Genomic DNA, 17,632 nt, shown 5'->3' with positions numbered 1-17,632 from the left:
AGGGTTTACCTGATGAATATGAGATCTTTAGGTTTTAGGAAACTTACCAAACTCCCTTAACTAAATCCTCAGGTCACGCTTTTTTTCTGGAAAGCCTAAATGAAGAAAGAGGAGCACTGAATTTTGTAGGTCAGTCTATAAGAAAAGAAGATGTATAACAAAAGAACAATTTTCTTCTAAGTACTCTTCACTGGGGAGCAGTTTTCTCAGGCCATTTTTCAAGACCAACTGGTTGGTATTCTGCATTATGAATACAGTTCAGTCCTCTCCCACTGGACAGACTTTTAGGCCTTTAGTCACAGAGGAAAGTTGCTTCTGTGCACAGCTTTTCATTTCAATGTCTGCTAAACTGACCATGGAACCCGTTCTCCTAAAATCTGAAAAATGCAATGATCTCATAGATATCGTTGGTACTTGGAAGACTGATGTAAGTTTGTGAGATAAGGTCACGAATATGAGTCCTATATGAGTCATCTAAACAGTATTTTAGAAACTTAACAATTAATGTAACACATCCTTCCTTTCATTTAAGAGGGCTTTCTTTTCTCTGCAGTTGTTTCAGTTCTTAACTATTAATGACTTTTTACCAGCAAAGATTGGCTGGGTAGTATGGCTTTTTTATTTTTTAAAGACTTCAGAACCAAATCCGTAAAGTATTTTGAATTTTTTTATAGCAAATTTACTCATAATTAAACCATAAAAGCTTTCATGACCCAATTCCAATCATAGCCCATATTTCTCACAATGAATAAAGTTGCAAGGAAATCTTGAAACATGAACTGCTGAGTAATCCTGGAAATCTAGCATGTTTGCTGAGCATCATTCACATCTATCTTAATATTTTATGTGGAAGTATCTAACATTATATCTTCCCTCTTATCCGGAATAGGTAGCATACCAAACTGAATAATTTTCTATGAATTCCAAAACCTGAATGCAATCAAACTTTAATTAATGCATTTCAATTCAACAAATAATGGCTTAGAATGATAATATACACATTAAGCCTTGAGCTAACATTTTAATATCTTTCCCATTGTGAAAGTTAAACTTACATACTTCTAATTTTCCAGCTATGTGATTTACAGCAGAATTTAGCAAATGTAAATAGTAAGAAATTGACATGTTTAATGAAGCAAACATGAGTTCTTAACATCTCCTGGCAATGTTGCCTAGGACTTCCTGGGGCAAATCTGCTGTAGCTGAAATCTTCCTTTTCATAGCCTTCGATGAACATTATTTCCTTGAATATGCCTGATCAGCTTTTGACCCATGTAATGGTTCCACCACTCCAGCATGTCCTGGGCATTTATTTCCATGGTTTCATTCTGGTTTGTGTGAAAATGTCCTTCCTTCAGTTTGTGACGAAAGGTAATTCCTTAGTCTGTGATCTGAGAAATTGGTTTGATTTTCCATTGTTCTTATTTAATGAAAACTGGGATTAATTATTTTGTGTTCATCTTTTCAAAGTCATTCATTATTTTATTTTTTTCTATAATTCTGTCATCAATTGTCTCCCTTCCAAGATTTGATTAATCTCTCCTTATTCTAAAGCCACTTTTTTTTATTATCTTTGACACCTTTCTCTATATTTGCTCTGATTCAGCTACTTGCCTCCTGAGATGAGGAGAAAGAATTGTGCGTAGCACTGAGGATGCAGGACACAAGGGGTTTGTTCAGTGGCATAATGATGTATCCTACTTTCTATTGCCCTTCTACTGTCTGATTGTCCTTTCTGACTGCCACTGACTACTGAGCTAATGTTTGTAATGAACTATTCACAAGTTTTCCAAGAGGTAGTAACAATTTTAGAGCCTATTACTGTATGTATGTATTTACGGTTGGTTTTCCTTATGTACATTACTTTGCATTTATTGACATTGAATTTCAGCTCTGATTTTATCACCCAGTCACTCAATGTTGTGAGATCCATCTACAATATTTCACAGTGGACTTTCATTTTGCGTTGTCACCAACCTTAATAGAGTTATTTCTCCTATTTCCCAAACATTAATGAATACTTGAACTGCATAGGGCTAAGCATGATTCTTTATAGGGCACTACAGTTAACTTTCCCCACTGTGAACACTGATCTACTCATACGCCATTTCTATATCCTCATACTTTGGGGGTGCTGGTTGGTAGCAGTCAGCTACTGCAGTCAGCACTGTGTACCCTGGCAGCCAAGACGGCAAACCACATCTGGGGAAGCATCAAACACAGCAGAACCAGCTGGTCAAAAGAGGTAATTATGCCACCGTGTTCAGCATTGGTGTGGCCTTGCCTCAAGTACCATGTCCAGTCCTCGGCCCCACAATTTAAGAAGGATGTGAAAGTCCTTGAATGCATCCAGAGGAGGGTAATAAAGATGGTGAAAGGGCTGGAAGGAATGTCCTATAAGGAGCAGCTGAGGACTTTGGGCTTGTCTTTTTTGGAGAAAAAGAGGCTGAGGCGTGACCTCATGGCTCTCTACAGCTTCCTGAGGAGGGGATGTGGAGAGGGAGGTGCTGAGCCCTTCTCCCTGGTATCCCATGATAGGACGGATGGGAATGGTTCAAAGCTGCTCTGGGGAGGTTTAGACTAGACATTAGAAAGCATTTCTTTACCGTGAGGGTGGTCAAACACTGGCACAGGCTTTCTAAAGAGGTGGTCGATGCCCCAAGCCTGTCGGTGTTTAAGAGCTATTTGGACAGTGCCCATAACAACATTCTGTAACTTTTGGTCAGCCCTTTGCACAGGCAGTTGGACTAGATGATCATTGTAGGTCCCTTCCAACTGAAATAGTCTACTTCTATTCTATTCTATTCTATTCTATTCTATTCTATTCTATTCTATTCTATTCTATTCTATTCTATTCTATTCTATTCTAATCTGTAAGATTACATGAGAGCATGTAATTTTTGAGAAGCTGTCATTAGGGATCCGATCAACAAATTTTTGGAGGTTCAACTGCCCTGTAGGAATTGAACCCCTTGCCCCCTGAAGGGCTTTAAGATGGAACAAGGCTTTCCCTTTCTATCTTCTTTCATTCTTCTCCATTCTGTCATGTTTGTCACTGTGTCCTCGTATTGAATAAGAACACTTTGTGTCAATGTGCTTATTACAGGAGCCAGACTGCTTCCCCTTTATTTTCTTCCAGATGAAAATTCGGCTTTTGTAAAAGTTAACATTTCAAAGAACTGTGGGAGCCATCAATAAAATACACCTCCCCAAGTTTCCTTTAAATGAGCTAGCTCAACTGCTCACAATATAAGAGAATTGTAACAGCAGGGGAAAGGGTGCCATGAAGTTTAATCTGCCAGGTATTTATTCAGCTAGTCTGTGCAGCACTGCATGGTTTAGTAGGCTTAAATTTATTCGTACCTTCAAGGAAGCAAAGGAAGAGAGTTTGAGCAAACAACCAGTCCAATGGAAGTAGTGGCACCCTAGAAACATACTCCAGATGTCCAAAGCTGCCTGTTTTGGTGATGCCTTCAGCCTCCCCCATGGATATTAAGTTTTCTTCCAAGGACTAAGGATGTACTCCTGAGGACCTGGTGTCCTCCATGTACAAGGGGGAGATTTCTTGACAAAGATCTGTCTGAGCTCTGGATAGAAGAAGAAGGAAGAGAAGTAGGCTAGCTTTTTCTCTGCCTGACTTCCCCTCCTTCGGGCTGTGTAATTTGGAGTGTGCGTTTATGTCAGAACAAGACGCAAATAAGCACCCTCATGTATTTCCTAGATTTCTTTAAATCTGAGCTTGTTTTTTGGAAAGAAACGCTATGTGATGTAGCCAAAAGCTCAGTCTAGGTGAGTTGGAGTCAAGGACTCCAAAGACACAATTCCAGTTAATATCTGTCTCTAGTGAAGACGTATTCTCAGTGCAGCAAATTCTGCTTTGGTTCCTTTTGCAATTGCTTTTACCAGGTGCAGACTCTCTTGCTGCATTTGCATTTCTTTGTAGTGGTAGCCTCAAAGTAGGAGTTAGGGCCAAATCTGCCTCCTGTTTGCTAAAACATCCTAATAGTTGGCTCTGGGACAATACATTTGCTGCCACTTAAGCAACCCAGCACATGGAGGCACGCTCACCAGCCATGTAGGAATGGTTTATGCTGTTTTTGTGCTGATGGTGTGAGACAAAGTCCTTCCTAGAATGGCTTCAGTGTTGCTTGTGTATTTGCACACTGTCTGATAACAGACTGAGCTTAGCCTACTTGGAAAAGAAATATTGATTTTGGGTGAACCCTCGACTTCCAGCTGCAGAATCAGACCCATGTGAAGGTAAATGGAACAGTGCAATACGGTGGCAAGTGAAAGCTCTTGGTAAGAAACAGGAGTAAATAGGATACGAAGCCACAACATACGGGGACTATATAACGCAAGCAAATAAACTGTGCCTGGGACAGGTGGTATAAGAGATCACACTACTCAGATATGACTGGAGAAGCAGCTTCTGAAATTCATTAGGCACTGATAGAAAGTGAAGCTTTGTTGCAATGCTTGATAGCTTTCCTGCCCAGTGGGAATCCAACACAAAAGCCTTTTAGCACACGGTTTTACTGGAAATACCTGAGCAAACTGATAACATTGCTGCTTTTATGATAGTCTTGTTTCTCACATATCACAGCAGGCCACTCCACAAAGCATTGTAAGTGGGGGGATGTGTGCATCTCTGTGTGTTTGTGTGTGTATGTAGCTCCATCTGCACATTCAGGTAGCAGCTTGAAGGAATTAAACAGTATTATCCATAGTAAGAAGAACTTCCGTAGGAAGGATATCCATAAAAGAAAACCAACTATCAAACAAGGGTTATTGTGGAGTTCTTTGTGTTGCACAGTTTTAGACATCACAGCTGTGTGAAGAGGCTGCTATGTTACCTGCCAAACACATAAATCCAGCCATGTTTCTGATTATAGTATTGTTTCTCCCAAAGAAAAAAAAACAGCTCAACTGTGGCTCAAAATTGAGTCATTTGTTCTGTGCTTTAAATATGGTGGATTCACACACAAGTGAAAGCACACATGTAAAATGCTAAATATCCTGTTAGATGAAAAGTGATTAGCAAAAACAAAGTGATGCTCAAGAAGGAGTTTCTTATCTTCATGTCTTCTGTTTCTGATATATTCTTTCGTCACTGTAGCATTTCAATGAACACACACACACACAAAAAAGGCAAAACAATATCAATGTGGGGGACATAGAAGCGATTTGCTTTGTTTTTCTTTTTCAGAATGAAAAGCCATCATTTGTTTGCCTGTTCTCTCTTTTCCTACCTTCTTAAAGATGGAGGTAAACTTTCTTAGCCTCTAAGGAAGAAAAGATTTTAAGAATTTCCAGTATATATTTACACATCCCCCAAAAAATCAAAATTATTATTTGTGATTTTCCTCATCTGTATTGAAAAAAAGGTATTAATAGAAAAGGAAAACTGAACTGTTCATTGTCCAAAAATAATTTGGAATTGAGATCCACAGAGAGAAATACTGTGTGCTGCTTTTTCAGCTCCTCCTGCAGACTAGCTTGTAAGAAAAGTTTTCAATCTCTGCTCATCCATGCTGCCTTATAAGAATTTCTACACTCTTGTGAATTTTAACCAGCTCTTGGTTATTATTCAAACCTTTTTTTTTTTTTTCCTGTGATTTAATCAGTGCTGGGTCTAAGCTGATGCATGTCTTTCAGGCTTTGCATCTTACTTCTGAGGTGCATTTCTGCACCTCATTCTGAAAATCCTCTCTGGTGGTTCTACTAGGGGAGCTAATATGAGCAGCTTGGTGTGGGTAGAGATTAAATCTTACTTTGCAGTTCATTAGATCATATAACATTTCCTATCATGAGTTAATGTAACAGCTTTAGGGTTTATCTGTGAGTTGCTTTTTGTTGTTCTATTTTTCCCCAAGGTATGCTCTGCAATACTTGTTGTTAGTGAAAGCTTTTTCTTTTTCCCCCACACTATTTTCAAGGCATGTTTATGGATTAACAGGAGCTAGACTAATAATATGTTCAGTCTTAGCTATTATTACCTAGGTAGTTAAGAAGTGTCTGAAAAGGATGTTAGACAATAGTGAGGATTAGACTGTAGTAATTCCATTCTTACACTCACTGTCACCCCACTGAAATCTTGAACCAGTTTTTATTTCTGTGCTACAGTGTGTCTGTGTTTAAATGGGTACTGCATCATGGTGATGTAATAGTTTCATGGATGTGTTATTTACATGGTGCATGAAGAAAAATAAATGATTCAATAGAAAATAAGTAATTCTTACAGATTGCAATGCATTGTTGGAATTAAAATGTATTCTCTGTGTCTATTGCCACAAATAAGTGGAAATAATACTCTCACTCACTATGTGCCTTCTGATCTAATATGAATGGAAAAAATAGCTTTTGGCATTCTATAAACAAAGGACATCTTTCATAATTGCAGTATTAGCAGTGGAAGAATTTTAAAAGCAATATTAGCATAAGAAATGGCCAAGATTTGCAATATGCTGCTATTCTGAAAGGAGTTTATTTTGGTACGTCCTATGGGCATAATAGTTTTCCCTGGAATTCAGAAACCTTCCCAAGTAACTTGTCAGATGCCAACGATTTACATTGGCTCTAGTCACCGGCAGACATCTTTCTTTCCTTCTTTCCTTCTTTCCTTCTTTCTTTCTTTCTTTCTTTCTTTCTTTCTTTCTTTCTTTCTTTCCTTCTTTCCTTCTTTCCTTCTTTCCTTCTTTCCTTCTTTCCTTCTTTCCTTCATTCTTTCCTTCTTTCCTTCTTTCCTTCTTTCTTTCCTTCTTTCCTTCTTTCCTTCCTTCTTTCCTTCTTTCTTTCCTTCTTTCTTTCCTTCTTTCTTTCCTTCTTTCTTTCCTTCTTTCCTTCTTTCCTTCTTTCCTTCTTTCCTTCTTTCCTTCTTTCCTTCCTTCTTTCCTTCTTTCTTTCCTTCTTTCTTTCCTTCTTTCCTTCTTTCCTTCTTTCTTTCCTTCTTTCCTTCTTTCCTTCTTTCCCTCCTTCTTTCCTTCTTTCCTTCTTTCCTTCTTTTCCTTCTTTTCCTTCTTTTCCTTCTTTTCCTTCTTTTCCTTCTTTCCTTCTTTTCCTTCTTTCCTTCTTTCCTTCTTTCTTTCCTTCTTTCTTTCCTTCTTTCCTTCTTTCCTTCTTTCCTTCTTTCCTTCTTTCTTTCCTTCTTTCTTTCCTTCTTTCCTTCTTTCCTTCTTTCCTTCTTTCCTTCTTTCCTTCTTTCCTTCTTTCTTTCCTTCTTTCTTTCCTTCTTTCCTTCTTTCTTTCCTTCTTTCCTTCTTTCTTTCCTTTTTTCCTTCTTTTCCTTCTTTTCCTTCTTTTCCTTCTTTTCCTTCTTTTCCTTCTTTCCTTCTTTTCCTTCTTTTCCTTCCTTCCTGCCTTCCTGCCTTCCTGCCTTCCTTCTTTTCCTTCTTTTCCTGCCTTCCTTCCTGCCTTCCTTCCTTCCTCGCCTTCTTTCTCTTTCTCCCTTTTTCTTTCTCTTTCTCTCTTTCTTTCTTTTTCTCTTTTCTTTCTCTCTCTTTTTTCTTTTTCTCTTCTCTTCTCTTCTCTTCTCTTCTCTTCTCTTCTCTTCTCTTCTCTTCTCTTCTCTTCTCTTCTCTTCGCTTCGCTTCGCTTCGCTTCGCTTCGCTTCGCCTCCCCTCCCCTCTCCTCCCCTCCCCTCCCCTCTCCTCCCCTCCCCTCCCCTCCCCTCCCCTCCCCTCTCCTCCCCTCTCCTTTCTCTTCACTTCTCTTCATTACCAGCTTCCAAAATGATACGTGCAACTTAGTGGAAGTGAAGTCATTACCTGAAGGATACTTTGAATAAACACTTCAGGTTACAAAACACGATCAAACCTGAGTTTATCTGCCTTATCAAAAGATGTGAAATGTTGTGTCACCTGCAGGTAATTCTGAAATTATTCTTAACACATTACAGTAACAAGCTACAAGCAAATTAAAATAGTTATTTAGAAAATATAGAAATAAATAACACAAAGTCAGGTTTACAGAAATGAGGGAAGGCTGTCTTTCTGTCTGCTTATTGTAAAGTTAGATGTAAAGGGTTTTCTTATTCCCTGTTATTCAACAGACAAGCTAATTACTCAGTAACCTAAATATGAGAGCTTTAACCCTGTTCTTAGGAGAACTTTTATTTTCTTTGCACACCAGAGGAAACTGGATTTAGAGAAAGTCTTGTGTATTTATCCAGCCCTTTTCTGGTGATTTTGTTAGAATCTCTTCAGATGTGGATCTCCCTTCTCCCATCTTACCACCTCATCCCCTTCCCTTTCCATTCTTTTATTCTTTAACTTTCAAGGTTTGAGGTTGGCTGTTTTACACTAATGATTTTTTACTGCATTCATTTAAATAATTTAGAAGCAATGTTGCAAGATAAAAGACTGTAATCTAGCCAGTCATGTTTTAACACTGTGTTCAGTGGGTTTACATATTGAGAATTTTATTTTATTCAAAATATAAAGCTTAGATGTCTATCACACTATATACAGCAAAATAAATAGGATTTGGTGCTTATTTCTTTCTCTTATGTGGGTGAAGGACAAAGGTTCCCAAATCCCTTCTGTGGACATAACTGATCTGGAGCATGAGTACGTAGTCTGTGACGGATGCTCTGACAATGTTATCATTGGGCTACCAGAGTATCTAGATGGAATTCTGTGACCTACAGAATTATACAGGTTTCTGAATTAAACAGTTTGCTCCAAATCCTCCAACGTTCTCTTCTCAGAACATATGGTGTATTTCTAAAGTTCCTGCAACAAAAACATAGCAGAGAGAATAAGCCATAACTAAGCTAAAGACTTGTAAGATGAAGAGAAGGAAAGAGAACACACAATGTTGTCACTTTTTTCCTCAACCCTAACCAAGCTGGCAAAACCTTGGCTGTGTAACGTGCCATTTCTCCCCCTTAACTGGTAAAATCCTTTTGGGCATGAGGGCAATAGGGATGGTTATATGTTTATGCTGTTGGAGAAATACATTCCCAGACCAAGTACAGGTTGGAATGGTTCTCATCTTGGCCTGGGAAAATTAGATTGTCAAATACAGTTTTTAATTTGAAGACAAAGGGACACTGTGGAGGATTTGAGGATTTGAGAAGAGCAGATACAAGGCACAACTTCAAAAAGCACAGTAGCTAACAGGTATAGTCTTTTCCAGCACGCCACTCTTCTCTCTCAGTGCTAGGTAGGTGGTATTCAAGAGGAATTATCTCCTGCAGTATTAGCCAACAGCAATCTCTATGTATTAATATTTTAAGAGTAGACATTTATTTTATTATCTCTGCTCACTTGTTTCTCCCTGATCGATATAACACAAAAGTACCCGTAAGCTCCTCTCACCCATTTTTAGAGTCCTTAACACATTTTAAGGCCTACCAGAGTTGTGGCCTCTGGGACCTCTTCACTGCAGCTGGAAATGGTAAAGCACAACCAGACTGGCTCTACGTGTGCTGCTGAAATTGGTAGACAATGCCCCTAAAGCCTGAATTTTATTTAAGTCAAATCCAGTAGATTTTAGGAAGATGTTGGGGGGGGGGGAGGGGAAAAGGTAGAAAACATAATGTACTTAGAAGTTTCTGCTACCGTATCCTGCTATGTTTTCTGACATTTCTTCAGTTGTTTGTCTTCTTTTATGTTTTTAGATTTCTAAGTACTTTAAGGTTGGGACTACTACTGCTACCACTATAAAATATCTATGTGGATTGGGTGTGTACAAGGAAAGACGTGAAGCACAGTTCTCTTGTCTTTTTGATTGGAAGAATCTTCCAAATCTAGTTTACCTCTAATGTCACATACATCCTCTGGGAGCTAGGACTACTGAACATTTATTAGTTTATTTGAACAGTCCTATGTTGTTGTAATGCGATCTCTACAAAACTCTGCGTGGCAGCTTAACAGTGATAGGTGTCGTATCGTACACCTGATCTTGAAGATTAACCTGATAGCCTAATGCACTGCTTCATTTAATCTTAAATACCTGGTATACACTTACATATCCCCTTAAACCAGTGGGACTGCTGTATGTGAAGCAGACACATAGGAAAGTAATCACATACTGTGAGAGTGGATTTAAAGGCCACAGCTGATGATGACAAAGCCAAGCAGAAAGCTTCCAATCAAAATTAGCTAAATCATCAATTTTAATAAAAAGTATTTCAGTCTACAGACAATAGCCTTGATTTAAATAATCACTTCTAAGTTTATTTTGCATTTGTCCTAGTTTTCCTAAGGAAAGGTTAATCCACATTAACTGGTAACTATTAAAATACATTAATTTGCAAGTAAATATACATTTTACACTCAGTTTGATTCTTAGAGTGTATTATAGGCATACTCATTTATTAAAGCAATTATATGGCACAGCATATATTTGCTCAGATGATTAGGTTTTTAATTTCTTGCATGTTTTCATAGTTTCTTACAGTTTAATGATGGACAATTATATAATCTAATTTCACTTCTATTAAACTAGGCATTTATGTTTCATGCAGCTGTCCATAGCTTAAGCCTAGAGATTTTAGTTAGCCTAAAGCATATAGGTCCTCTGGAGACTATACTGCCCAGGAGTCAGATAGAGACTACTACTTCATTTCTACCTAAGGCTATTAGCAAAAAATTAATTATCCAAAAGCATTGATATAAATGTATCCATGTTCTACTAATAAGAAATCCCTTTGTGCACTCCACACTGAGGTCTCTGCCAGCTTAGCCCAGGTGACAATTGTTTCCCACACCCTGAACCTGCTCATCACTATAATTTGTAGAATGTGAGCAACATTTACCAGCTAGTCATTGAAGAAATAAGGTTTTTGGTATGAAAATACTGATGTTCTGAAAATACTAGATGGCCGTATCCAAAGAGTTACAGCTCCAAATGGAAACCAGTAACAAGTGATGTCCCTCAGAGGTCCATACTGGGACCAGTACTGTTTAGTATCTTCATTAGTGGCACAGCAGGATTGAATGCACCCTCAGCAAGTTTGCTGATGACACCAAGCTGAGTGGGGCAGTTGATACGCTGGAGGGAAGAGATGCCACCCAGAGGGACCTTGGCAGGATCAAGGAATAGGCCTGTGCAAGCTTCATGGAGCTCAACAAGGCCAAGTGCAACATCCTGCACCTGGCTTTGGCCAACCCCCAGTATAATCACAGGCTCTGGGATATCAGAGCAACACTGCTGAGAAGGACTTGGGGATCCTGATGTATGAAAAACTAAACATGACATGCACCTGCAGCCCAGAAAGCCAACCATACCCTGGACTGCATCACAAGATGTGTGGCCAACAGGTTGAGGGAGGTGATTCTGGCCCTTTACTCCTCTGTCATAAGGTCCCCACCTGCAGTACTGTGTCCAGCTCTGAGGTCCCCAGAACAACAAAAATATGTATCTGTTTGAGCAGGTCCAGGGGAGGGCCATGAGAATTAGAGGGCTAAAATAATTTGGGTTATTTAGTGCCAGGGAGACATTATTGTGGCCTTTCAATAAACAAAGGGGGCTTATAAGAAAGATGGAGAGAGGCTTTTTACCATGGTCTGTAGTGAGAGGACAAGGGGCAATGGTTTTAAAATGAAAGAGGGTAGATTTAGGCTGGACCTGAGTAAGAAATATTTTACTATGAGACTCATGAGACACTGAAACAGGTTGTCCAGAGCAGTTGTGGATGCCTCATCCCTGAAAGTGTTAAAAGTTAGGTTGGTGGGGGCTTTGAGCAACCTGATGTAGATGTTCCTGCCCACAACAGAGGGTTTTTACCAGATTATCTGTACAGGTCCCTTCCATCAGAACCATTCTGTGATTCCATGAAATATCTGAGTATTTGATGTATTGTTTATTGTCTCCAGAGCAAGATGTGTACCCTAACAACTGTGTAGCAGTATGAAAGCAAGGGACAACAGCCTGTTTCCACAGTTTCCCACTTGATTTTCTGCAGAATAGCACTGGCAACTGTCTTCTGAGACAGTTTACTAGAGAGTTACTGAGACAGCTTACGAGACAGGCAAGACAGGCAGTCCCCTGTACAGTGCAGAGATCCCAGAGGTTTTCCATGCCTTGAAACTCAACATTGTCAAGACGAGCCTGCCTTGGTATCTAAATTGCTCTCTGGATCAAGACAGAGGTTCCTACTTACATGTGTTAGTGACCTTTGATGCTTTAGATATCCTGTTCCAACCACTTCATTGGTCTCTTTGAATGATTACTGAAACCCAAGATGAGCAAGTTAAGTATCTTCCTTCTCATTTGCATCACATTTTCTTTAGTTATCAGGGAACGCACATTTAAATCTATCACTTGGTGCCAGGCCGATAGCCAATGCTTCCACTATCCAGAAACCGGGCAGTACACATCAGTCAGCTCACTGCAAATTGGCAATTAACATGATGGCTAGATGGGTTCACATGAGCATAACATTATTAATTAAACAGCAGCTGGGTTAATCAAGATAGTAAAAGTAATTTGTTGGAATAAATATTTTATTAGTGTGTTCATCAATAAAGCAAAAGAAGAGGTTTTAATTAATTAATTTATAAAAATATTCACACTGTGATGGCTGTAACTCTGTTTAAGGATCCGGAAAGAGGTCTCATCTGTAGAAGGGTATATTCCCACTTTATCACTTCATGTTAATTGTACTGTAGATATCAATTACCCAACCATAATTACTAGTGTGTTACTGACAAGCCAAACATTGTTGTCCCACTCTGAACAGCACCACCTGACAATTGATGCTAAAGGGCTCTTTTTCCTCTTTGTTGCTTAATTCTTTAAGAAATGTGCATTCTGCCTCTTAATTACAGAAAGATATTCTTGAAATATGGTGGGTTATGATACCTCCTGGTGTCATCAGAGACCTGATCTTTCTTTTCGTCCTGAATAGCCCATGAAATTGAGAGAGGTTTAATGTGTTTTTTATTATTATTTTGCCTGGTATTAATAACTAGACAGGTGGAGGGAAATGGTGTATTTTAAACAAGTATATGCCATAAACACAACAGGTGACAGTGATTTCTATCTGACTGGGGAATATTTATCTACTAATGATGAGAAATATAAAGAAATATTAAGAAGCAGGTAGACACTGCTGATTTTGCAATAAAGTCATAGATCAGACAATGTGTGTTTCAAACACTGAAGAGAGTGGGAAAATATTTACTTTGAGGAGAATATCTATTGAGAGAGCAAGGTGTAGCTGCTTGGACTGTTAAAACAATCAGGTTTGCCATGCCCCATACTTTCTTGGAGGGAAAACCTCTTAGAGCATTTTTTCTTGTTACTTTTTTCTTTATGTTGGGTGGTTGATTACATATTAGAGTTCAAGTCTCTGTGTGCTTTATCCATCTGTCCGATAGCTTAGACATGTAAGAAACTTGCTGGAAGCCCTTGCAGGTAGATGTTTTACATAATATGCATGGATATGGAGTACACATGTACATATCAAGAAGGAATCACATTCATAAAAGTGAAGTTAATTTAATACAGAATACCAATAATAAGGAACAAAAAGGAAAGGCATACATGACTGGAAATTGGTAAATAATTCTAATTATTTGTTCTTCCTTTACAAACATTTCACCCAAAAGCTGTTCTACAGTTAATTTTTATCATGTTCATTATTCATTCAGCAGTTTTACTCTTCAAAATATTTCAGTCATGTTTAGGGAAAAGAAATAAGCCCAAGTGACTTACACAGACAAATTGTACAACACAAATGGTGAACAGGAAATACGGTAGATAAACAGGTGACATTCCCTTATGAAAAATCACCTAGTTTTGTAGCATAAGTCTGATGAGGAGCAGCTGAGGGAACTGGGGCTGTTCAGCCTGGAGAAAAGGAAGCTGAGGGGAGACCTTATTGCTGTCTACAACTATCTAAAAGAAGATTGTAGCATGGAGGGTGTTGGTCTTTTCTCTCAAGTAGCAAGTGTTAGGACAAGAGGAAATGGCCTCAAGTTGCACCAGGAGAGGTTTAGATTGGATATTAGGAAAAAATTTTCATGGAAAGGGTTGTTGGGCATTGGAACAAGCTGCCCAGGGAAGTGTTGGAGTCACCATCCCTGGAAGTTTTTAAAAGGCATTTAGACGAGGCTCTTAGGGACATGGTTTAGTGCTAGAGTTAGGTTAGATTATGGTTGTACTCCATGATCTTGAGGGTCTCCTCCAACTGAAATGATTCTATGATTCTGGTATTTGTGTGATACTAATGCAATATTTTTTTAATCGTAATGTTCAAGTGGCACAAGCAATATACCTCAAGTAAGACTGGGTTTTTTGATTCCTTCGAAGCCTTTTTATCATATTGTTTCAGTAGTCATGGCTGAAAGATGTATTAAACTGAAGTTTAGGGAAAAAATGTAGTTAATCTGTCAAGGAGCCTGTAAGCCAGCCCTCGTCCTGGAGGTGCAGGGCAGCAGAACCACAAGATCTCATTTTCACTAGTATCGGGAGGCTGGACCCCTTTTATCTGCCCACACAGTGTTCAGCAGGTACATGTGGGCTCACACAGAGCCAGCCAGCCCACAGTGGCTCTGGGTCCCATCTAAGTGAGGCCCCATGATACCAAGCACAGTGGGCCTTGGTAGCTCAGCCACAGCTTGGTCTGAACTGTCTCCCACTAGCACCTCTGCCAGAGCTGGTTTGCATTTTTCTGGCTCAGAGCCCCCATACAATGAATTGGTGTCTGCCTGATAGAAGCTGTGGCAATACCACCCCAGTAAATTGGACCCCAAAAAAGCCAAGGAAGCTGCCAATGCTGCAGTCTGCTCAGGGTGAGAGGAAAGTTGAATTAAATTCACTTTTCCGAAACACCAGCGAAGTGAATGCCCTGGAGAGGAAGTTCCAGCAGGACAGTGCCGCAGCGCTGAGACTGCTCTCATTCACAAGTAACTCCGCTTTAGTGCACCGTAGCTTAATTCTCCATGGGGAAGATTAATCCCTTGGAGGAGGATTAAGCTACAGTGAACTAAGGCCACTTTATTTCTGAATGGGAAAGGCCACACAGGGATTTAATGTACTTTATCTTACGTGCATTGATTTCACAGCTTTAGTTAATTCATCTTAACTTCCCTGAATTCCCTTGTGTGGACAAGCTTTTTGTCTGCAGAGAAGCTCTTGGAGCTGCTTGTAAAGCTCATCATGCAGCCCAGCCAGAAAGCAGGTTGGAATCATTTCTGTGCTTCTGAAGGAGCTTATACCTGTCTAGATACTATTAAATTACCTCTTTCTCAGATAGTTGATCCATGACACACTTAGAAGAACAATTTTAATTAGATTTTTTTGAATGCACCAGAGAAAAAGGAGTTTTCTTAAAACTAATCTCTGGGTTATTTTAGAAATCTCTCATGAACAGCCTTTTCTCGGCTTTCAGATAGTACAAGTTGTGTACAGCTACACAAACAATATTTTCTCAAGCATGGACATGTCTAGGCAGTGAAGTTTAAGAGGTTTCCTTGCCCAGTTGGATTTTCTTCTTTTTTCTGGTGATCATAAGAAAACATTTTGTCTAAATAGGAAGCAAATGAGAGGAATTTCCATTCCCTGATCCTAAAGATCTTAGTCACTTACTCTGAGTGGCACAAGTGACACAGATCTGGGTTGAGAAGGATGTTTTTGTGGAAGCTGCTGTTAAAATAATGGCATGATTTTGCTGATGTTGTCCTTTGAGGAAATGACTCTGCTCATTTCTTGCATACTTAATGTGTTTTACTGATAGGCCTTTCTGATAAGATGTTTCCTAATGCTGGTGAATCATACCCCAGCTTTACTGTTTCGCTACATCATGACATTTCACATATCAAATTAAACTTTTGCCAAGCATTTCTTTGCTGGGGCACCTTAAGCAACACAAAAAGGCATTTCTTGTGGATTCTTGTGGATACGGACTTTACTACAACTGAATTCTGTAGTAGTCAATAAATATTTTGTCTTTTTAATACATAATTAGGTACTTAGGAGGCCCACATTCATGTGGACAAAGTCATGTGAGAGCAGAGGTACTCAAGAAAGAGTCACGTAACAGCTGACCATCAAGGTCCAAGTGTTTTCCATCAGTATTACTCAAGAGTAGTCTTCATCAATACTGACCTCAGTGACGCTAGCAAAATATTTTAAAATATAATAAAACATGAACAAAAGAGAGAAAGTCTCTTTAATTGGGCTGTTTGTGACCACTTGCACTGAAATTTACATATGAATTCAGGAAATGAAAGCAAATCTTTTCTAAATACAAATGTGATACCTGTGTTTATACATAATAGCATTGTACTAAAAGCTTAATGAGTGTTCAATCTAATGTAATGATTGCTTTTCTTCCTCTTTCATGCAGCTGATTGGATTTGTGTATGCCTGTTACGTGATCAGTATTTTCATGGAGGAAGAGGACAGCTGTAAGTACTGATACACACCTCTGCATCTCTGGAGCCGTAGTACCTGGGGTGACACTTAGTCTTGCATTAGCTACCAAGGTGAAGAACAATGTTTGAAAAATAGCAGAATCTGGCATTCCTGAACACCGGTTTTGCTCAGGCACATACTTATTTAGGTACCACAACCTTATTTAGGTATCAGACCATAATAAGATCATTACTTACTAAACTTCTTCATAGGGATCTGTGAACTACTTGCATAAGTAGGTCGTACTGTTGAAAAGCCTTTGATCTGTGTTGCATATATATATATATATATAAAATTTTTATGTACATACATTTGAATTTCTATTAAAGCTCCTGAAAATATTTAATCTTTTCTTTAAAAATGACAGTTTTATCAGCAGTAAAGTTAATGCAGATGACAGTTCAAGCCATTTACAGTGTACAGTATCACTCTGATCAATAATTAGATAGACCTGTTCAACAGTTACAAGTAACTAGGTCATACATCTGAAATGCTGACCCCATGTTCCTAACCTTCCTTTATCAAGAAAACTTTTATATACATACCCATATTGTTGAAAAAGTTTGAAAATTTCAAACTTTTTTTCAAATTTCACCTTTCAAAAATATTTATCAAAAGTCATTAAATGGGCAGTAGAAAAATCTGAATATGTTGAACGTTTTGGTAGAATGCTGTGTGAAAAGAGACTGTGAGAATTGCCTAACAAGCTCACCACACCCACATGACTAGCAAAGGGATTGGTAAAAGCAGTAGTAAGACTGGAATGATAATGGATGAGCAAAGAGAAGCAAACAAAAACAAGTCTATTTAAAAAAGGGGAGAATGCGTGATCATGTCAGTTACTTCCTCTCGTATATGAGTAATGAAGTAGTAAAATGTCTGCCTCTAGGAAAATGAAAAAAAAAAAAGAGGAACAAATGCATTTTATAGCTACAGGATAAATAATACGCAACCAAATATTTATTCATAAACTTTTATTCATAAATCTTAACATAGTTGTTTTGTTTCTTCACAGAATAGCACTAGTGGATGAAATTAATATAGTAGAAAAAATTAATTCAGTTTATAAGAAAGCATTTGATAATATGTGGAAAATCTTATTGAAAACATAATTCAAGTAATTCATGGCTGTGATAGAAAAACAGACTTTTTTGATTGAAAACATTGTAAAGGACCATAAACAAAATACTTTTCCATTTCTACAAACTGTAAAATGTTCAGTTCTCCATCATAATGCAACAGACATTAATTTCAAATCTATTTT

The 17,632-nt window shown here is 38.5% G+C and overlaps 1 protein-coding gene across 1 annotated transcript in view; it reads left to right on the top strand.

Annotated features, from left to right (window-relative positions):
- The window catches only part of NKAIN3 (sodium/potassium transporting ATPase interacting 3), a gene marked incomplete at both ends in the record, with an annotated part of 333,249 nt that extends 316,877 nt beyond the window's left edge, over nt 1–16,372 (top strand). The window contains one exon of the mRNA XM_082045593.1: nt 16,301–16,372. Within this exon, the coding sequence (XP_081901719.1) occupies nt 16,301–16,372 (72 nt within the window). The remainder of the gene's footprint in view (nt 1–16,300) is intronic.
- Nucleotides 16,373–17,632: the final 1,260 nt, after the last annotated feature.

Source organism: Streptopelia decaocto (genome assembly GCF_964273445.1).
Source record: "Streptopelia decaocto genome assembly, chromosome: 2".
NCBI lineage: Eukaryota > Metazoa > Chordata > Aves > Columbiformes > Columbidae > Streptopelia > Streptopelia decaocto.
This window is presented reverse-complemented; position numbering and strand designations above follow the sequence as displayed.